Source organism: Choloepus didactylus, chromosome 12, assembly GCF_015220235.1.
Source record: "Choloepus didactylus isolate mChoDid1 chromosome 12, mChoDid1.pri, whole genome shotgun sequence".
NCBI classification, from domain to species: domain Eukaryota; kingdom Metazoa; phylum Chordata; class Mammalia; order Pilosa; family Megalonychidae; genus Choloepus; species Choloepus didactylus.
The window spans coordinates 79,158,892-79,182,468 of NC_051318.1; the positions used below are offsets into that span (position 1 = coordinate 79,158,892).

General features: G+C 35.3%; 1 protein-coding gene across 6 annotated transcripts in view; it reads right to left on the reverse strand.

Moving 5' to 3' along the window:
• The window catches only part of TDRD3 (tudor domain containing 3), a 291,817-nt gene that overhangs the window by 49,086 nt on the left and 219,154 nt on the right, over positions 1-23,577 (reverse strand). For all 6 annotated transcript variants that reach the window (XM_037799609.1, XM_037799608.1, XM_037799611.1 and 3 more), the window contains one exon: positions 6,692-7,542. In XM_037799609.1, the coding sequence (XP_037655537.1) occupies positions 6,692-7,542 (851 nt within the window). The remainder of the gene's footprint in view (positions 1-6,691; positions 7,543-23,577) is intronic.

Genomic DNA, 23,577 nt, shown 5'->3' on the forward strand with positions numbered 1-23,577 from the left:
ATTGTAAGCTTCTGGAGTCATGTCAGTTTAGGTAATTCAGCGAACACTGAGTCATGCAATATCCTAGGAAAACAAATAAGCTGATCTCCTTTTAAGAACTTACAGGTTAACAAAGAAAACACATGTAAAAAATAACTTCTAATTAATGTGGAGAGTACTATAATAAAGGTATAGTGGCATGTCACTTAGCAAAGCTGAGGGTTCAGGAAGAACTTCCTGGAAGGGATGACAATCAATCCAGCCTTCAAGAATGGAGAGGGTTTAGCCAGATAACTAACTGAGAAGGGTGTTCCAGGGAGTTAGAGGTATAAAACATGATGATGGATATAGGAAACTATAAGCAGTTTAAAACAGGAAATTAGGCAGGCCAAGTAGGTAAAGGCCAGATGATGGAAGTTTGGATCATGCTAGACTCTGTATTTATTCTGCAAGAGAAAGATTTTAATTAGGGAGAATGACATGGTCACAGTGGGAGCAGCTTTGATGATAAATTCAAGAGGAATAAGGTTTAAGGCAAGCAGACAAATTTGGGGGTTGTTATATAGCATTCTCGTTGGGAGGGGATAAAGAGTTGAACTATTTATGGCAGTCTAAAAGAAGGAGAACTGCCTCAAATTCCCAAATCCTTCTATGGAAAAAAAGTTGGAGACAAGGCAAAGCATTGTGTGGTAGTTTGAACTGTGTACCTTAGGTTGAACATGCCTTTGATCTTAGTACTCATTCTTGTGGGTGTGGACCCACTGTAAATAGGATCTCTTCAAAATGTTACTTCAGTTAAGGTGTGGCCCAAATCAATCAGGTAGGGCTTAATCCAGATTACTGGGGTCCTTTATAAGCAGAGTGTAAATTAGACTGACAAAGAAACCACGAGGAGCAGCCAGAAGCTGGAATTCAATGGAACCCAGAATAGAAAGGAAAAGATGCCGTCAAGTGACAGAAAAGCTGAGGACCAAAGATCACCAGCAGCCAGTCCCAGAAGGCCAGAGTTTTATGAGAGCAGGTATCACCTTCTGACAACTCGATTTTGGACTTCTCCTAGCCTCAAAATCGTGAGCCAATTAATTCCCATTATTTAAGCCAACCCATTGTATAGTATTTGTTTAGCAGCTAGGAGACCAAAACACATTGTAATGAACTTTTTAAAATACAAATTATACTATGTAATTGTGCCAGTTCAGATATATTATACCCCCTGAAAAGCCATATTTTTTAATGCAGTCTTGTGGGTAAGAGATACTAATCTTTTTGATTAGGGTGTGACCTCTTGACTGAATGTTTCCATGGAGATTTGGCCCCACCCATTCAGGGTAGGTCTTGATTAATTTACTGGAGTCCTTTAAAGGGAGCTCACACAGAAAGTAGAGGAACGAAAATGCCCCAGATGCTTGCTGATGCTCAGAGATGCTTAGAGATGCTTGGAAAGGTGGACAGAAGGACGTTTGAAGACACTGAGCTGAGAAATGAAGCCCAGAGTTTGCCCCAGAGAAGTTAAGAGAGGACTCCCAGACACTTAGAGAGAAAGCCAGCCACTGGAATCAGAAGCTGAAATCAACAAAACTGGGAGAAAAGGACCAGCAGATGCCAGCCACAAGTCTTCCCAGCTAACAGAGGTGTTCTGGACGCCATCGGCCCATTCTTCAATGAAGGTATCCTCTTGTTGATGCCATAAATTGGATACTTTCATGGCCTTAGAACTCTAAATTTGTAAGCAAAGAAACCCCCTTTATAAAAGCCAATCCACTTCTGGTTTTTTGCATAACGGCAGCATTAGCAAACCGCAACAGAAATTAAACTCCAAATCAACATTACAATGTAATTGAAAAGATTATGGTTTCTGTATGACAGTTATAACCATCTACCCTGGTTTCTGGCTAGAAAATTGGAAACTTGCCTATTCTTGACAACAAGATGTTTAAAAGTTACTTCTTAGTGAGATGGTTTTAGCAGACAACTAATTCCATCTGTTTCAGAGGGACTGTTTACCTTAATTCTAATGCTTAATCATACAATCTATTTGGGGATTGTCAGATACCCTTTTTTCAAAACCCATACCACACTGTTTTGAATATATTCAGCAGAAGAAAAAGATGAATTAAGAATTACTGATTTTTTCTGAGACAATTATGATTAATACTAAAGCTTTATTAGTAATCTCATCAGGTATTTGGGAGCATTTAGATAATAGTACAGTCCAAACTATCTAATATATCCCAAGCACCTGGCACTTAGCAATTAATATTTGTTGAATGAACTTGTCTGCTATGCCCAATATCTGAATACCTGTATGTCTGTTTCTTTTTGTGGTTTCACTGGTTTGTTTCTCTCTCTCTCTCTCTGCATGTGTGTGTGTTTTAATCATGCTTCATAATTTTGTATTGGATCCCAGATATAGTGGGTGAAATCTTGAAGAGACTCTAAAAGATGTTACTCTCCCTCCCTAGTCTTCTACAAAAAAAGATATTTTCTTTTGGCAGGCAGACAGAATACAAGCTAATATCATTCATTCTGTAATAAGCTGGCTTTAGACTTCTTAAGGGCTTTCTTTTAGTTTTGTCCTTACTACTAGGGCACGATCCTTGGGATTTCAGGGGAAAGCCTGAGTCATTTACCAAGCCCTTCACTGAGGGACACGGCCTCCAATCTCTTTTTCCCTTGCACTGGAAAGCTTCTGAAGTCTCTGCTCAGGAGACTATCATCTCACCTCCTGCTTTTGGCTATGTTCCTTGGAATATCGTGTGCATGAATAATTTAAAAGCTGGTTAATTTGATGACAACAATTTTGAAAGAAATATGTATGCAGATTTTGGAGTTACAGGTGAGTTGGAAAGTATTCTCTGAAAAGCCAAGTAAATGTGACGCTTACCTAGAGAGGGCTTCCTTTCTTTTGAGGATTATATTCCCTCCTATTTCTGCTAGAGTTCTAAAATTGCTTTTGTAAATATTTTGTTCACTTTTTCATTGCTACTGGCAGGAGGGTTAGTCTGAGTTAAACTACTCGGCCATGAATGGAACCAAAATCCCTATACAAACAAATGTTCAAGACAGCTTGACAAGACTACAATTAAATAATCTAGAGTTACAGTACACAGAAAAACGACTCAGCCAAACTCTAATTATGGCATCATTAATAAAATCCTCTGCTTTACAAAAGCAGCCTGTTACAGACTTGTAAACTACATACATCATTAAAAAGTACAAATATCCAAAAAGAAAAAGGAAAACAAAAAAAAAAGATTTTAAAAGCTATATCTAAAAATAGTAGATAAAAAAAGCAAAGGAAATTTTAAAATAATATCAAAAACAGTAACATCTATTATATTAAAACTATGGATCTTTTCTCAGAAAAGAAATGACAAACAACCTATGCATTGAGAACTATAAAACTATATTATGCAGAACCATCAAGAGTATGCATTCAGAAATACTTTTCTTTAATACATATAAAATACATATTTATATTTTTCTCTATTTCACTTATACTTAATGACATTAGCAAAATGCAGTGTTATATGATGTTCTCTATTTATAGAAGATTTTATCCAATGATAAAAAAACTTTAATAAAATAATTGGTAAACCATACATACCTTGTGGATACTATGTTGATTTTACAAATGAACAGGTCAATATAAAAAGAACAGTAGTAATGAAAAAACAAAAAGAAACAAAGGAAATCAAAAGAAATCAGATATTGTAAAATATAAGTTTAAACCAATGTGTAATGGTTAAAAATTTTATTAAGTAAGGAATTTCCTAATTTTTAAGATTCACAGAGGAGTTCACAAAAAGACAAAACAGTTACTAAGAACCCAAATATAAATAAAACCAGAATAATCTTAAGTCAACAGTTCACTCAATCATATAAGCATTTACTCAACATTTATTGACAGCTGGGCACTCTGTATAGGCATCAGGGACAAAGTACAAATAAATTAAGTCAATCATCTAGATTTTCTGATAACACAGAGAAACATACCCAAATATACAATATATTTATTCACCTAGGCAGTGCGGAGGAATCAAAGATAGGATGCTAAATAAGTAACAGTCCCTGTCCTGGTCTTCCTTGTAAGGCTAGCAGGAAAACAGGCAACTCCTATATTCAATAAGCAACATAAAAGGTCAAAAATGGTACACTCTAATCTAAATGGGACAGAAGAGCGAAAGAAGCAGTCCCAGAAGATATGATGTTGGAATTGAGACCTAAAGACTGAGTAGCTGTGAACAGATAGAGGAAGATTGTAGAAAGTTAAGAAGTTCTTGCCTGATTAATTCCATTTCCTCTGTGAAGCAGGAGGTAAGGTCCTTTGCTGCAAGTGAAGGAGAAATGTGGTGAAAGGAGTGGCTTAATTTGAAAAAGCACTGAAAATAATGGAAAAGAATGTGGATGATGGAAGCATAGACAGTAATTGCAGTAAGAGCAAGTTGAAGGTTGGAGAATACAAATCTGAGCATCATTCCAAGGTGGTGTGTGATTTTCTCTAGCATTGCTTGGTACTCTGTATGTAGAAGGAGGCAAATCAATAGTTGGAATAATTCAAGGCTGGTATTTCACAAGATAGAAGTGATGGAACAATAAAGAACCAAAAAGATTGAGAATATTTATAAGGCAAAGTCTGAAATTATAGGCCTTAAGTTTTAGGCTGGAGAATGGTTAGAGAAGGATGTTAATATTAGATTATTCAAAAATGAATACAAACATTCTAGTGTCTCATCCTAAAACAAACAAACCGTCTTTTGGCTTTCACACCTGCTTGCAGGTAACCCCATTTCTCTGCTCTTGTTCAAAGCCAAACTTTTCAAAAAAATTGTCTGTCTCCTCATCACCCCATTCATGCTTCAATCCATGATAATTTGGTTTCTGCACTCACCCCTCCTCCTTGTCAAGGTCACTAACAACCCTACACTGTTCAATTCAGAAAGCACTGTTGCATCAACCTTTCACAGAAGCATCTATCTAGCCCAAATAGCTGCTCCTCCAAGGCAGACACTGGTGGCTTGCTAAACCACACTGATTTCCAACCATTTAACCTTTTTTTTGCCTCCGACATAAGATTTAAATAGCTAAATGAAAGTAATCCCTCACTACCCAAACTGATTTGGTTCCTGAATTTTGGAACGTATTTGGGATAGCACTTACTTTACAAATTTCCCTTACAACCAAGGAGCAGCCCTATGAAATAGCTGCAATGAGAGTTAAACAGAAGTCTGCTGGTACTCTGGGAAAAGATTTTGCTTTTCTGGGAAAAATAGGAAAGACATAGATAGTGCTGTTTCCTCCCCTCCTTCCAGCATTAGATGATGACTTGGTAGCTACAAATGTGGCTTCTAGACCAATACTACTCCACATTCATACAAAAACCTTAAAAGTCTATGTCATCTAGATATAACCCCCCATACCCCTACCTGTTGATATCATTGGGTAATACCCTGTTTATGCTTCATCATTCACTGAAACTAAAACTTTAGGGCCTGGTTTCCAATCTCAAGTCCTATAGTATCTTTATAAGAGATGTGTGCAATTCCCTGGCTTTCAGTTCCTTGAAATCTTCAGTTAGCTTTAACTCTACTGCTCTCTTTAGCCACATCCCTTCAGGGAACACATCTGGTACCTTATCACATGAAACTACTCTTCCTAAGAAATATTAATTTCAAATATTTTTCTCTTTGACTTCGTCTTCACATTCCTTTCACTATAACTCCCTCACATCTGTTTTTATTACCTTGATGATATCTTCAGTCCTCTCACCACTCTACTTTTTGCCTATATAAGTTCCCTCTCCTGAAGTAAAGTCAAGTCAGCAAATAATTATGAAATCCCTACACTGTGTGAGGAGCAGGGCTACAAAAGAAAACCAGAAAGACAGTCCTGCCCTCAAAGAAATCAAAATTATAAGAGACAGATATTAATCCAGGAACTTTTTACAAATTGTGTTAAGTTTTAAAAAGTGAACAAGCTACTGATTGAGAAAGAAAATAATGAAGGAAGATGTCTTCTAGGAGGTGGTGGTTGAGCCAAGCCTTCAAGGATGAGAAGGATAGTTGACAGAAGAGCATCATGGGCAGAAGGGAAAACGTGTGTAAAGGCCCTTCTCTCTCTGGGGTCCCTCTGTCCTGATCCCTTCCCATTCTCACTGTCTTGGTCTCCTTCCTCTCTAGTAGGAGTAGAGAATAGAGTATTCTCTACAGTGTTCCTCCTTTCTTACCTTTTGTCTTTCCCTTCCCTTTTTCCCCATGATTACCCTCTTTCCAACTAGCATATAATGTAAAACTGAAGAGTTCTTAAATTATTAGTTTAATTAGCTAAATAATCTTACCATTCTTAATATTTTTTAATATTTTCTTCCTTTTGAATCAGTATAATTTTACTAGGAAAAGAATGGTTTAGTTGATGATGACTTGAAGTTCAACTTTACTTAATCTACTACTACTATTCAGCTATATAAACTAAAAACTAACCTAACATAACCAAATCTTATGAGACAGACTTCTCCCTAAACATTCATAAAAAATATTAAGTATTTTGTTTTTTCCCTCTTTTACAAATTATATATCTATATATCTGTTCAGAGGCTTTAAACAGGAACAATTAGAACAAAATTCATAATCCCAAAGTGATGGATTTCTATGAAGTCCCATTAGAATGATACATTCATTAATATCAGTATATAATACATTTATAGGATACATACCTTGTTGTCTTCCCAATAAAGTGCAAAACATTCATCTCCAGGTTTCCACATTGTTGCATACTCCATAGGAACAGATGATTCTAGTACTTTTTCTGGTTTAATTGGCCCAGATCTTCTTTTGGACCCACTATTGTAAAATACTTTATCATCATAGGGTATAGTTGTGATGGGTTCTGCAGGCTTAATAGGTCCTACTCGCCTCCCCTTCAGTGCCATTTCTGTCTCTCCATTTGGAACACCAATGAAGCTGTTAGTTCTAACAGGATTCTGGTAATCAGTATTTACATTAAAATATTTTTCAAATTTTACACCACTGAAAGCATCATTATTTATTGTTCGTGGTTTCCTGTCATAAAAATGATCAGGATTTGCTGTTTGGTTTTCTCTTTTCCCACGTTTTTGATTATTGTAATCTACGTATTCTTGAGGAAGTGGATTTTCTTTTGCCTCTGCGTAGGGTGGACCTTTTCCTGGTCTGCTTTGCATAGAGTTATCTCTTTTTTTAAAAGCACCTTCATTGTGCTGAGAACTCGAAGGATATGAAGTATCTTTAGTTCTGTCATATCTAGAATATGGTCTATCATACTTGATTCTCTCTTCAGCCCATATTTCAGATCCTGAAGAAGTACTTGGTCTTTCAGAACCTCTGTTTCTAGGTAATCCACTGCCTTCTAAAATTGACCTTGAATTTTGAGTGTCTCTCTGAAAACGAGGAGGTTTTTCATTTCTTGGCTGCCTGGTATCATTTCGAGGAACATGTCTTGGTTGATTATTATCTTTTATTCCATTTTGCTCAGTATTCGACAACCTATATTGTCCCTGATAAAGCTGCTGTGGCTGAGATTTAGGTTCTGAAAGGTAAAATATACCACGTGCATATTACAATGAAGACTCTGCATTAACATTAAATTATTTTAAATGCCTAAAAATTATACTAATACAAAATTATCAAACTGCTATTTTAACATCTTCCTCCATCTTCCCACTCCATTATTTTAATCCCTCTCTGCTTCCTTAAAGCACATATTTTTAATGTCGAGTTTTCCTAGTTACCCACAATAATGAAATAAAACAATGATATGGACCATGAAAAGGGTAGAAAATTTTAAAGCATTTTGTCCTTGTCTTTGGATATTTATATTTTAAAAATAAAACTATATACGCTACCCTGGCAACTCATTTCCCAAAGCATTAATGAAACAGAACTGCAAATTGCTAATTCAAAAGCAGCCATGAAACTGCACAAGTACAACCCTTGCTTAACTCCTTTCTGAATCCGAGTCCAACAAAGAAATGTATAGCTATCATTGTTCATCAAGCTCTAGCCTATGCAAAAATATTCTATCTCAAAGCTTTCTGGATCTGGAATTTCTAAGTGTTCGGATTACAATGAGATGCCCTATTATAGAAAAATGTTCTTGACCTGTCCATGTAATTCAGTAAGATCAGGTACAACTTGAAAATATAGAAAAAGGTGTCAAAAATATGACTGAACCACTGTCAAAAAAAAAAAAAAAAAAAGCTGAAAAAGAGCCCAGACTTCAATTACTGATATGAATGAAGCAGGTCTGGTTAAGACCAGGACAAGCCAGGCCAAAGGGTAAAGGTTGAAACTGATTGTGTTTTAAAACTTCAACTTTCATATGAGACCAAGGGAATAGATATCTATTTGGTACAGGATCTAAATTTTCTAAACGGTACAACTCTACAGTCGATTTGTTCAAACACCACAATTGCACGGAACTTTGAATAGGAAGTGAGATATGGTAGGTTAGTATAGGCTGGAGTGAAATAGTGACACATCCTAGAGTAATTTGGGCAGATAATAAAAAATATATTTACAGCCTCCCCCTCCCCAGCCCCGAGGATCTGGGGGAAGGTGCGGATGTGTTGGACATTCTCACCTGGACTGGTGTTGATGTTGTCACAAACATTGGGACTGGCGGTTTGATGTGCTGAGCCCTCGAGCATGGGACTTGCCCTTATGAAGCTCATTACCACAAAGGAGAGTCTAAAGTTGTATGTAATGGTGCCTAAGAGTCTCCCCCTGAGTACCTCTTTGTTGTTCAGATGTGGCCCTCTCTCTCTCTAACTGAGCCATCTCGACAAGTGAACTCGCTGCCCTCCCCCCTACGTGGGACCCGACTCCCAGGGGTGTAAATCTCCCTGGCAACGCAGAGTATGACTCCCGGGGATGAATGTGGACCCGGCATCGTGGGACTGAGAGTATCTTCTTGACCAAAACGGAGATGCAAAATGAGATGAAATAGTTTCAGTGGCTGAGAGATTCCAAATGGAGTCGAGAGGTCACTCTGGTGGACATTCTTATGCACTATATAGATAACACCTCTTAGGCTTTAATGTATGGAATAGCTAGAAGTAAATACCTGAAACTACCAAACTCCAACCCAGCAGTCTGGACTCCTGAAGACAATTATATAATAATGTAGATTAGAAGGGGTGACAGTGTGATTGTGAAGACCTTGTGGATCACACCCCCTTTACCTAGTGTATGGATGAGTGGAGGAATGGGGATAAAAACTAAAGGACAAATGGGGTGGGATGGGGGGATGATTTGGGTGTTCTTTTTTCACTTTTATTTTTTATTCTTGTTCTGGTTCTTTCTGACGTAAGGAAAATGTTCAGAGATAGATTGTGGTGATGAACGCATAACTATGTTGTCATGCTGTGGACGGTGGATTGTATATCATGGATGATTGTATGGTGTGTGAATGTATTTCAATAAAACTGAATTTAATAAAAAAAATATGACTGAATATAATAATGCAGATATTGTCCAACTTGGAACCAAAAGCATTAACAGTTAAATATACTCAGAACTTTTTTAAATGGCTATATTTCAGGTAATGATTTTTAGTTTATTTCAATTTATACCATATCATTTATACTTTCTTCTTCCACTGTTTCCCACAGCATGTCCATAACGTTATTACCAAATACATAAATTGGTCTTCTGTGACAATTCTTGTTTCTTTTGCCATATACCATAAACCACATGAAGGCAGGGACTATTCATATATTTCCCAGGGTCACAACACTTCTCAAGAAGGGTACTATTGACATTCTGGGTGAGAATGTTCCCTGCATTGCAAGACAATTATCCTCTTTGACCTCTAGGCACTAAATGCCAAAACTACCCTCCTCCAGCACTCTCAAGTCACAGGGACTACCCAGACTGTTCCCATACATTTCCAAGCATCCACTGGAGGCAAAATGGTACAAGGTGAAATGTTTAGAACAACAAGGATAAAAGAAGACCCTTAAAGCTTCCTGACTGGCATAACAGGTCACAGATAGTAGAACAAGACTCAAAATGGCAACAATCTTCTCAGAAGAATGCTGGAAGAACCAGTCTAATAAGCTTCAAATACCTTTACAATTTAGAGAAAATTATTTTCTATGAAGAATTCTATATCAAGCCAAACCATCCATTAATTGTGACAAAGAATACAGATTTTTTCAAATATGCTAGATCTCAAACACTAACCAAGACTATTTAAAGTTAAAAAGACATTTTAAAAAATCACTTCTTTTCAGGAAGATCTGCTTCATAAACATAATATAAATATCTAATTTTAAACCACTATAGTTAATATTAAATTTTTCATTAGATGGTCACCTTTACTTTCTATTAGAATCCAAGAGTAAATATTTTCAGAAAAGCAAAAATAGTAGTGAACATAAGCAGTACACAAATGAACATTTTCAGCAGAAAGCATTTTTTTCACGTGTTCCAGTGATTATTAACAACAAAAACAGCAGTTGCCCTCTGCTAAGTATCTGCTATGTATTAGGTACTATACACTAGTTCTTTATACACATTGTCAATAGTCCCCACAGTAGTCTTATGATATAGATGTTATGAGGTTTATTTAATAGAGAAAGGTAAAGCTCCTTGTATAGTGAACTGAAGACATTTTCAACTTCCAAAATAAATCAATGAATAAATATGAAGGTATTTTATTTGCTTCCAATTAGGTTTGAAGAGGTATTCTGGAAGTAAGCTTTTTAGATCTGCTGTATTTAGGGACCAATTTTTCTTAAATTATTCCAGTCAGGACCCCTGATAGCTAAGATGGTCAGGAGGTACCAATAAATTAGGTCATAATGAGAGTAACTCAGTATCTTGAACTAGAACTGGAGCTGGATAACCCTACAGACAGAATGAAATCATCAACTACGCTTCATAGTATAGGAGAATGTGATTTCACTTCTTCCAGAAGAAAAAAAAGGAAAGATTTCCTAGTCTATAATTTAGGATAAAAGGGTGCCTTACTGAGCTCATGGAACTATATAAAGAACTATATAAAGAGTTCTATTCATGAATAAACATTGAGTTTCTCACTAAGCAATAACACCTTCATTTATATATGCAATCATTCTCATCCACCAAGTTTCTTGTATCAAAAGTATTGTCCTACAAAAGGGAAGAAGAAATTCCAATACAGCTTATTATTTTTAACAAAGAAAGAAGCAGGATGATACTAAGGAGAAAAAAATCATTCTGCTTAACTATTGTAACATTTTTTTCAATTATTATGCTGTGATAGTATAATGAATCTACAAAGGAAATTATTTTTGAAAAATAAGAATTTCCTTTAAGAATAAATGAAATACACTTACTGAGGCTGAAGATAAAATTGTAATTTTAAAAGAAAATAGTTTTCATATATCTATTTCACTCCAAAATGAAATAACAGTAAGCCAAGAGAGAAAGACCTCTAAATTCCCCCACATACATATTATCATCATTCCTGGGTTTCCTTAAGTCAGACATAAAGTAAATATTTTGAAATTGAGGTAATCTACGAAAAAAAACTAGTAGAATATACTCGATTACTAAATTGTGGAAAAGGCAATTTTAAATAAATTATAGAATATCCCCAAAGTAAATGGAAAGGTAGCTCCTTAGCTCTCTAATCAGAATGTAATCGATTATCTGCCACCCTTGTTGATGAGGAATGCTGATTCCAAACCACACAGAATACTAATTGGTACTATAGGCCAGGTCTAAAATCACTCTAATAATAAAGATATCAAGATACTTTTCTCTGCAGGTAGCAGAATACAAGGCACCCTTTTTTTAATGCTCAAAGGGGAAAGATTCAAAAAGAAACAGAAAGCATAAATAGATATTGGTAACAATTAGAATAAAAAGCCGAAAAAAGGGGGAAACATTTGCAAAAGAGAAAACTGAGAGTAAAAGAAACTGGATTTGTCACAAAACCAGCTTTCCAGTAGAGAACACCTAAAAGTCAGTGATGAAAGTTCATACGAGAGAACTAATCAAACAATGCTGCACAAGTTCAGTCTGATTTGAGATAAAATGTTTCTATTATACCAGATACTGAGTTTCAAAATATATGATAACAAGACAATTGAATACAACATTTCACATGCTCATGATCTGAAATGCAAGAATCATTAACAATGAATTCATTAATTGTTAAAAATCATGTGGGCATATATTATGGTTTTGCAAAATTAATCAGGAATCTTAAAATATTAATAATTCTTTGCAGAAATATTCATTCTCAAGCACAATCATACCTCCATTTTACACTAGAAAAAGAGGTACATTTTGTGTCCCAAGACTATTCCTCATTTTATTCTGGGACACCCACCCTTAAAGGGAGAGATTTAATATTTACTATGTGTTAAACTCTACATTAAAGGTCTTTTGACTACATTATTTCATATATCCTCACAGTCACCCCTGAAAAGGGCAACACTGTTATCCTTATCTTACAAGTGAAGAAACAAATAGTTTGCCTCAACTAAAGGCTTGTAGAGAGAAAATGCTGAAGCCAGGATTCAAACTCGTCTAACTGAAGCCCAAGCCCAGGACTTTTTCAGGATTTCAAGTTGCCTCTACACAGAAACAAAACAGAATGTAACCAATATGTTAGCTATAATTTTATCACCTGTATCTTTTCATTTCTGGTAAAAGGCAGAAATCACGAAGGCTCTTTTGTGATCTCTGATGGGCTGAAAAATAAATGTGAATGCTAAGAACTGCCAGAACTCTGATTTAAAATTAATAATCTCTTCACATTGATGCAGAAAAAACTAAAACCCCTATTAAGAGCTGGATTGGTATTGAGAAACTCACAAACTTGGATTTAGCAGATCACAGGGTACCTAGGGCACAACCTTTGGATCGAGACTGCTAGGTTTATATTGCAGCTCTACCTCTTATTATTTCTGTAATCTTAGGCAAGATATTTAACTTTTCAGAGACACATCTATAAGATAGTGATATTAAGAGTGCCTATCTAATGGGATTAACTTAGTGAATAGACATAAAGCACTTAGAACAGTACCTGGCTTTACTAAACACTCAGTGAATGTTAACTGTCATTGTTATTTTTCAACTATATTAATAGCATTAAAATTATGCAAATATATTAAATTTAATTACATTAGGGAAAACTAATACTTGGAAAATAAGGAGCTTCCCTACTTAGACATCCCCATCAACTACAAACAACCCCTCTCCCCAGCCCTCTAGGTTCAGGATCCTTATCTTGTTTTAGTTTGTTGTTGTTGTATACCTGTTGAAAACAGAGCAGGAAGAATGCTTTAATAAAAACTCTTTTATTGTAAAATTATAAAGGTAGCTCATTATAGAAAAAATTTAAATGCATCAGAAAATCAAAATTATACTCTAATACTGTTTACTAAGCTATTTTCTCACTTAAAATATACATGAACACTATGTACTTCAGTCATAATAATAATATATCAAATATTGGTTCATCAAATATAACAAACATACCATACCATTGCAAGATGTTCATAATAGGGGAAACTAGGGAGCAAGGAGGGGGTATATGAGAACTCCGTACTATGTGCTCAATGCTCAACTTACCTGTAAACCTAAAATTGTTCTAAAAAATAAAGTCTATTAATTAATAGTATATGTACGAACATTCTCCAGATAATAAAATTTCTTACATGTACCCTTGAAAACTTTTTACATTAAAAAATACAACAGGAGGATTCTGGGAAGACGGTGGCATAGAAAAAAGTGGAAGACTTAGTCTTCCCCAGAACAATTCATAAATGAACAAAAAAACAGTAAATAACCTGGAATGGTAGCGGGGAGACAAACGTGACTGTACACTCAACTTCCACCGACATGAATTGGGAGGAATGCCCGAGATCACAGCATAAAATCTGTAAGTAAAATTGAGGACCTGCGCTGAGAGCCGAGACCCTAGAGCCGAGAGACCCTCCCTCACGGAAGCCGCGCCGTGCACTTTCTCAGCCCAGCTCCAAGTGAGGTTTTAATATTAACTGCTCAATACAGACAGCGAATCCTCAACAAGCAGACAGAGGCTTCTGGCGACAACTGACCTTGGGAGAATCGGGGGAAATATTCTGTCTCTCGCTCTCTCTCTGTGGAGAAAACCTCGGCTGCTCTCAGCCCACAAGGCGTTGCAGTAAAGACAGCCTCACACATTCTGCATTCTGAAACGAGCTGAGAGCCCTGCAGAACAGCCAAGCAGCCCAGGGCTTCCCTAGAGGGACGGCGCACACTGATGACATAGCACGGCATCCCCCTCGGCTGAGGGAAGATCGTGGCTGGGAGAGGGGATCCGCTAGGAGAACCCAGGGGCGCTACGCCAAGTCCGGTGGTTTATGGGACATGGAGAGAGAGCTGCCCTTCCTCCCTGGCCACCCATGCACACGCCCCAAATTCAGGGCAGGCAACTCCAGAGGCACGCCCAGGCTGAGCTCTCCAACTGAACACACAAGAATCATTTCCCCTCACTATACGAGAACTGACTGGAGGGATATAGATGGCTCACAGACGCCATCTGCTGGTTACTTAGAGAAAGTGTACCTCACCAAACTGTGTCTCTGAAAAATTAGATCGATATCCCTTTTTTTTTTTTGATACAACTTGAAAGTACCCTATCAAGCAAAACAAATGCCAAGAGGCCAAAAACAACAGAAAATCTTAACGCATATGATAAAACCAGATGACATGGAGAATCCAGCTCCAAACACACAAATCAAGATTTTGGAAGAAACGTTATACCTCGCAAATTTAATTGAAGAACTACAATCAAAGAATGAAAACATGGCAAAGGATTTAAAGGACATCAAGAGGACCATGGCCCAGGATATAAGCACCATAAAAAAGACCCTAGAAGAGCATAAAGAAGACATTGCAAGAGTAAATAAAAAAATAGAAGATCTTATGGAAATAAAAGAAACTATTGGCCAAATTAAAAAGACTCTGGATATTCACAATACAAGACTAGAGGAAGCTGAACAACATCTCAGTGTCCTAGAAATCCACAGAACAGAAAATGAAAGAACGAAAGAATGAAGAAAAAAATTGAAAAAATCACAATGGATCTCAGGGATACGATAGATAAAATAAAACGTCCAAACTTAAGACTCATTGGTGTCCCAGAAGGGGAAGAGAAGGGTAAAGGTCTAGAAAGAGTATTCAAAGAAATTGTTGGGGAAAACTTCCCCAACCTTCTACACAATATAAACACACAAAGCATAAATGCCCAGTGAACTCCAAATAGAATAAATCCAAATAAACCCACCCCAAAACATATTCTGATCAGACTCTCAAATACGGAAGAGAAAGAGCAAGTTCTGAAAGCAGAAAGAGAAAAGCAATTCACCACATACAAAGGAAACAACATAAGACTCAGTAGTGACTACTCAGTGGCCACTATGGAGGCGAGAAGGCAGTGGCATGACATATTTAAAATTCTGAGAGAGAAAAATTTCCAACCAAGAATACTTTATCCAGCAAAACTCTCCTTCAAATTTGAGGAAGAGCTTAAATTTTTCAAAGACAAACAAATGCTGAGAGACTTTGCCAATAAAAGACCTGCCCTACTTCAGATTCTAAAGGAAGTCCTACCAACAGAGAGACAAAGAAAGGAGAAAGAGATATAGAGAATTTTAACAGACATATATAGTACCTTACATCCCAAATCACCAGGACACTCATTTTTCTCTAGTGATCACAGATCTTTCTCCAGAAGGGGCCATAAGCTGGGACATAAAACAAGCCTCAAGAAATTAAAAAAAAAAAAAAATTGAATATACTCAAAGAACATTCTCCAAACACAATGGAATACAAATAGAAGTCAATAATTTTTGAACTATAACTCCACTATTTACTTCCTACATGATAAAAAATACACAAACTCTACTGACAAATCAGTGGTTTTGAACTCAATGAAAAATATGTAATTTTAGACAGCTATATAAAGGTGGGGGAATGAAGGAGTATAGGAACATAGTTTATGTGCCCAATTGAAGTGAAGGTGGTATCAAAGAAAAACAAGATTGATAGGGATTTAAGAGGTTAATTTTAAGGCCCACAGTAAACACAAAGAAATTATCAGAGAATATAACCATAGAGATGAAATTAGAGTTTGGGTTAAGAGAAATGGGGGAAGGGGCAATGGGAAGTTAAGAAAGGAGTGTAGGGTTGCTGTCTGAGGTGAAGGGAAATTTCTAGCAATGGATGGTGGGAAAGAGCATAACATCATTCTAAATGTGATTAATCCCACTAATGGAAGGCTAGGGAGGGGGTGGAATGGGAAGATTTAGGCTGTATATATGTTTTCATAATTGAAAAAAGGAAAAAAAAAAAAAAAGTCTAACTAGACGACAATTGAATGCTAAGGATGAACTTAGATGGGATTGGACTGTAGAGGACAGGTGGCTCAAAGGGACACAGTTGAGACATAAGGAAAAGGAAATATAGAATGTAAGCATTGTATCATTGTTGAATCTCTTATACTTCTTAGCTGCGCTTAATGGAATTACATAAAACAATGTTCTTGTTCATGGGAAGTACATACGTGAATTATAGTGTATGTTCACGGATGTGTGCAGCTAACTCTCATATGTTCAGAAGACAGAGAAATATATAATGGATGATAGGGAGGGAAAGAAATAGTGATGTGACAGCATGTTAAAGTTGGTGGATTGAGCTATCGGGGGAGGGGGGTCAGGGTATGATGGAATTCTGTGTATGGGGCTAGTATTGTTTTTGCAACTATTCATGTAACTTTGAATTTATTTCAAAATAAAATAAAAAAAAATACAACAGAGAAAATGTGGAGAGAGGGATGCACTTACTTTTTTCATTGATTCAGTTTTCACTGTGGTTATCAAGCACTGACTATGGACCAACATAAGCACTGTTCTCATCACTACATATAAAGCAGTGGATAAAAGATACAATCTCTTTATCCTAGTGATTTCGTTTTAATGGGAAAAGACAAAAAACAAATAAATATACAAATAATAACAGGTTTCAATTGTGATACAGTCTATGAAGGAAATAGACTGTTATGATAAAGCTGGAAGGGGTGGGAGGTGCTCTTCAATTTAGGGAGAAAACCTCTCTGAGGAAGTGGTGCTTGAGTTCAGCTCCAAAGAATGAGAAGAAACCACGCATGCAATGAAAGCAAGGAAGAGTATTCCAAGTAGAGTGAATAGCATACACAAAGGCCCTGTGCTACAAACCTGTTTTATGGAGGCAATATGTTCCTGGAAAGTCCCTTGCAGAGAAAACTCGAAGTATAAACATAATAAACATTAATTATTAATTTGAAAAGGTAAATGTTATATATTCCAAAACTCATTGGCTATAAAAATTTTCTCAGTCCAAAATTTATACACTTTATTTCCTCTATACACAATATGTTTACTCTATAGATTTATTCTGTATGAATTCTGACTACAGATTACAAAGCATAAGACCAGGAGCTATGTCTCACTCCTAGCACACACATATAAACACAAGTATTTCATTTTCCACATATTATAAAACAAAATATAAACCTTTACAAATATTATGGGGTAGGCAAGAAGAGACACCACAAATCACTTGACACCCTTGTATAACTTTTTTCATGGTATGCAAAATATTTTCTTTCTTATCTCTTTCTTCAAAATAATTATTTTAATGTCCATATAAGGTTTCAGTTACTGGATATCCTCCACCTTGTCCTTTAATATCCCCATCACTTCACTGTCACTATTCTCACCAAAGTCTCCAACAAGTGGTATCCTGGAGGCAGCTTGAACATCTCACAAGAGCCAATTATTAAATTTTCAGAAAATGTGCAAACTGGTTAAACCAAAGTTGGAATATTTACTCCCAGAACTGGCAAAAGCTACAAATCAGGTCCCCATCCCACCTCCATTCCCAGTGCCAGTAGTTAGACAGTTAGCAATACACTACTGGGGTTATGTAAACTCAATGGCCACTTTCCACCCTCATCTCTCAGCATTCCCTTGAGCTCCTTCTCCTCTGGGCTGCTTTCTCAATGTCCTCTGTTGGCTCTTCCCCCTCTACTTGATCTCTAAGTTCAACTGCCTGACGGACGTTGCTTCTTGATTTTTTTAAACTTAATATACCTTAAAACTGAACTGTTAATTGTTCTTTCCTCCAAGAAACTAGTAGATGCTTAGAAATACAGGTTAGCACAAATAATTCTAACTTGGGAATCAGACAGACACTGACAAATTGCAGTTCTTTACTTCTTATGGACAAGATATTTCAGCTCTTTGAGACTATTTCCTTATCGTCTCATGGAAATAACAGCATATATTTTGCAATTGCAAATGATTAAATGAATTAATAGTATGCAAAGTACCTACCATAGCCCTGGCACAAAGTAGATATTCAATAATAATACCTATTATTTTATTTTATGTTCATTAAATTTAAGTTTAAATGAATGGACAATTGAGGAAAATAGAAGAATGGCAAAAAAGAAAAAGAGGCTCATGTGTTCTAATATTTCGAGAAAATTTATATCATCTACAGATATAAGCAACAATGAAAATTATATAATGTATAAATAGTGAAATCAATAGTGAAATAGTGAAATAAAACAAAATAAATTAATGTAGATTTAATATGGTAGCCCTACATCAGAGGTGAATTTCTTCAGGTCACTAATGCTCAATTATGTCAGATACATCTATACAGAAAAATTCAGATATTCAAAAGTGAAGTGTATTTGGGTTATCTGAAGTTAAAAGCATCTCTAATAATATTCCTTTGAAACTTCCAGCTAAAAGGAACTTATAGAACCTACAGAGCTTCTTTTCAAGGCATTTCACAGAGATTAAGTTGGTTCTGAAAAACTAAGTCCTTTGAATTTGGCCCCTAGGTGAAATCTGGAGATGTTCTTAGATTAGTGTTGGATATGCTAGTACTAGTCTAACAAAATACCCACATATCTAAGACATTCAGAGTAATTTTAGGTTCCTAAAAGATGCAGTCTAGAAATCACATACCTAGGCAATTAAGTATGACACTAAAATTATTAACTACTTTTTTAAAATGCATTTATAAAGCTGAAATAGTATAGGGACTTAAAAAGCAACATGTCAATAGCAGAATAAGATTTTTTCACATACAAGTGCTTTTTCTGTTTGTTTAAATTTCAATCCTAAATGATGTCAATTTTCAGGGATTGTTCCAATAACTATGATTACTTAACAAATCACCTCAAACTTAGTGGTATAACAGAATATACGTTTTATTACTTTCACAGATACTGTGTGTAAGAAGTTCGTAAAGGGCACAGTGGGGACAGCTGGCCTCTGCTCTATGATGTTCGAGGCCACCACTGGTGAACTGCACAGAATGGGACTCAACACCCAAGGTTGGAATCATCTGACAGTCTGCTCACTCACATGTCTCCCGCCTGGGCTGGGAGGATTCAAAGGCTATGACTGCTGACTGAGGGCACCCACATGTATTCTCTCCACACAACTCAGTTTCCTCACACCATGGTCACACCTCAGGGAAGGCAGATGTGTAAATTTGGGGGAATATACAAAATTTCACCTCATTTTTCTGTTTTAGTTTTCTTTTAAGCTATTCTTAAACTGTCACAAGATACTAAAATCCACTATTATTAAATTATTAAAGGATATTTTTTCTTTAAAGTCACACTTCTTTCTTTTAGGATAATATTAAGAAGAATAATTCAATTGATTTGATAAATAGGACCTCAATGATTAATATTTTCTTCCTATCTCTGAACCTACCCACATTCCTTTAGTAAAGGAACACCGATTTAATTCCTTTTCTGACCTAATTGTTATGAGTGCTGAAGGAAGAGCAGATGCTACTAAAGCAAAAACAGTTTATCAGGGAAGTCTTCCAAAACATTTCCCTTTAAATATTAGACAAAATTTTACCAAAGAGTGCTTTACCTTTTATCCTGAATATGAGGTATTTGGAAATCTCCATAAATTGTTAAACACTGATAGAATAAATATAATTTTTACTCTCTGTCCTCAAACAATAAATGCCTAATTTTTAATATTTAATTCATTTCATATTGATTATCTTCTATATAGAAAGTTAAAAAAATTGCTGGCCATATTTCATAATTTAATGTTTCAATAAAAACAGAATTTTTATAACCTTAGAAAACATACAGAAGAAAATAAATCAAACAATTATTTAAATAACTTGGTATCTTTTAAAAATACTACATTTTAAAGGCAGCATTTATGTTTTGAGTTACTGCTAAATTTGAATAGAAAACAATGGGATTAATATTTTGGGAGAAAGGAAGTTTGTTTATCTTATTAATAATGTCAATGCAACTCTATTAAAATTCTGCTCAAAATGCTGATTTTCCTACATAAATTTTAACTTCCATTTCAATATCATAACTACATTTCATTTTCCTTTACTTTGTCAGATAGAATTGAACGAAAAATCATATTCCATGATGAGCTAATTTTTTCAAATTCCTTGAAAATTCTCCTAACAAAAATCAATGTATCAAAAAGCAGAACATTCTGAAAACCCCAGCTATAGAAGAAACATCTGTTGAAACCACCTGTCTTTTTAATACTTCAATTTTCTCTAAATGTAGTCTTGAAAAAAAAAAAATCTCATAACTAGTTCAAGAAATGTTTATGGAAAAAATATTTTATAATAGGACATAGTTAAAAGAAAGAAATACATAATATGGATTATGGTGTTACAATACCAAGAAGTGGAAAAAGAAAACAAAGTAGTGTAAATAGTAAAGTAATTTGATTTCACGATATACTCAGTTAAACTTGCTACGTAATCATCCTCTTCTACAAAGTATTTGGCTAAAAGGAAAATAGACAGTTGCTGTTTATTAAAAAAATGTGCCATATATAGAAAAGCTAATGAGTACCTAATGAAAAAAGAGAAACGATACACAATACAAAAAAAGGTAAATAAAAAACATTAAATTCAGAAATGCGTTTAATGCAAAGTTTAGTAATGTACAAAATATCTTTAATCATAAAAATCTTCTAAATGTTATAAAATATGAATAAAATATAAAGTCAAATTAAACAGAAAAAAATGTGCAAAATATATAAAGTCATCACAGGAATAATATTTTATATATGTATAAAGAGCCCTCACAATTCAGTAAGACCGACCCAAACACCCCATTAGTTCAAGGACACCTAACATAAATACACAATCCCCTTCAACAATATTAATGGTCAATAAATCTATAGAGGAGGAGGCAGCTTACCATCACTAATGATCAAAGAAATGTGAATTAAAAAAATAGAATGGTAATTATCTTCTCAAATTGTCAAGAGTTTTCAAAAATAAAAACCAGGGATGGGGAATTGGTCATCGTCACACACAACTGGTAAAAATGTATAATGATAAGATTTTCCATGGAGGAAATTTGATAGCATGGTTAACGAATCTTATATGTATGTTAAGCAATTTAACTTCTATATATTTATCTGAAGAAAGTAATCACTGATACATAGGACAATATAATTAAAAGGCTATTTGTTGAAGTGTTGTTATAGCAGGAAACAGCTTTTACATGACCAACAATACTAATGTAATTACTGTAGAATATACTATGCATCCATTAAAAATTACAGAGAAGAATATGTAATTACATGGGAATACAGTTATATTATTTTCTTGAGATTAAAAAGCAGATTAACTAAGCAGATTAACTTAAGCATGTTCTCATATATAGGAACAAATACAGAACATGGCAATAAGATTATAGACCATTTTCCTTTTATTTGTTACCTGTATTTCAACTTTTTCTCAATTTATCAAGTAACACCTCTGCAACAAAAATCAACAAAGCCTCTAGCACCTGATTAAGAAATTATTTAACCCAAATTATCAGTTTCTATTTTAGAAATGCCTCTTTCCCCTAAGAACATACCTCCAAAAATTGAATAAAATAAATTTTAACCAAATTTCTATATATTACCTTTAAAATTTTTCTCTAAAGCCATTCTTAACTCTGTATATAACTTTGTCTATATAATTAATTTATTAAATTCAACTAACCATTGCATTCACATTCATAATCAGGACATTAAATGTGCAAATATTTCCATTTGTCACCTGGTATACTGCTTACCATCTTAAGCTAACCTGGCCCCAAACCCCTGCCAAAAGGAAAATCTTGGTACTATGCTGTCAGAATATTTGCAAACTCAGGAACCACTACGTTACAATAATACAGGCCAGATACAGGAAACTGAGGCGAAGGACCATGCTTTTTTTGTTGTTGATTTTGGTTTTAATATCCAACAATCTGCTGCTACTTCTGTAAAATGCAGTAACAAATGTTGAGACACTGTCAAATTGCTAAAAAAATTTCTAAATATTTACTCTCAAATGTTGTACTTATCTGTACTTATTCTTGGACCACACATTAATAAGTAGTACTGGCACAGACTCCTCACTATTAAGGACAACAAGTTGTCCACAAAACAGAATTGGAGACAATTCAAGTTAAGCTTAAAGTTTTATCTAGAAAGTTGGGTAAATTTTCATTTAAAAATGAATGGAATGGTAGAAAGGAATTTGCACTATAACAAGAAAAGGTCAAGCACTGCGTAGGTCAGAGGGATGAGGAGGAATAGAGAAAAAGTAACAGGTGGTGGGTAGATAGCTACACATTCCCTCTATTGTGTTGATAGATTAAGGCTCTACTCACACAGCAACCATTTACCCCTGGCTTCCAGAAAGGAACTCCACCACCTATTCCAATCAAGCAGCTATACAGGGGAATACAGAATAATGTTGTTTGATGCAATCAGTATAAATAAACCAAATGGTCAATATATGGGCAATCCTTTCTTCAGGAAATCCTTCACAAGAACATCTAAGCTTAACCCATATGCATATTCTCTCTCTTTTTGACCTAGGTTCCTGCCTTTCCAATTAGGCTAGTACTACTACATCACATTTCCTTTCTGCAGTCCTATTCTTCAGTCTTTAAAATTCTTGCTGGAAATCTATAAGCCAAACTATCTAAACTGACTTGAAATTTGATTTTAAAAATATGAAACAAAAGAGGCACCTTTTACCAACTATCAAAGGCCTGTGACTTGATCTGAAGTACCCATCAACCATTAATATTATCTTTATATATGCTAATATCTAAATATTTCATTTATGTCTGTATATCATGTAGTATTTGAAATTACACAGTCTGGTTAACCAAGATAAATGCCACTTCCCACAAAATCCACAGCAAATTGAGTAACAGAATACCATAAAACAGCAAATGTAGCATAGTTTGAATTTTATCCTGCCAATGAGGATAATCAATGGAGTGTGTTAAGCAAATAAGTAGCAGGATCAAATTTGTGTTTTGAAAGATCACTGGCAGCAATATGGAAGATGGGATGCACAGAGTCAGTGGGAGGGTTGATGAGGACCTGAAATAAGGCAGTAGGGTAGAGCTAAAGTGATGATGACTGGAGGAGGATGCTGCTGCTGCTAACAATGATGATGATGATAATAATAATGGTGGTGGCAGGAAGTACCATTACATGGAGGCTGATGTATGCAAGCA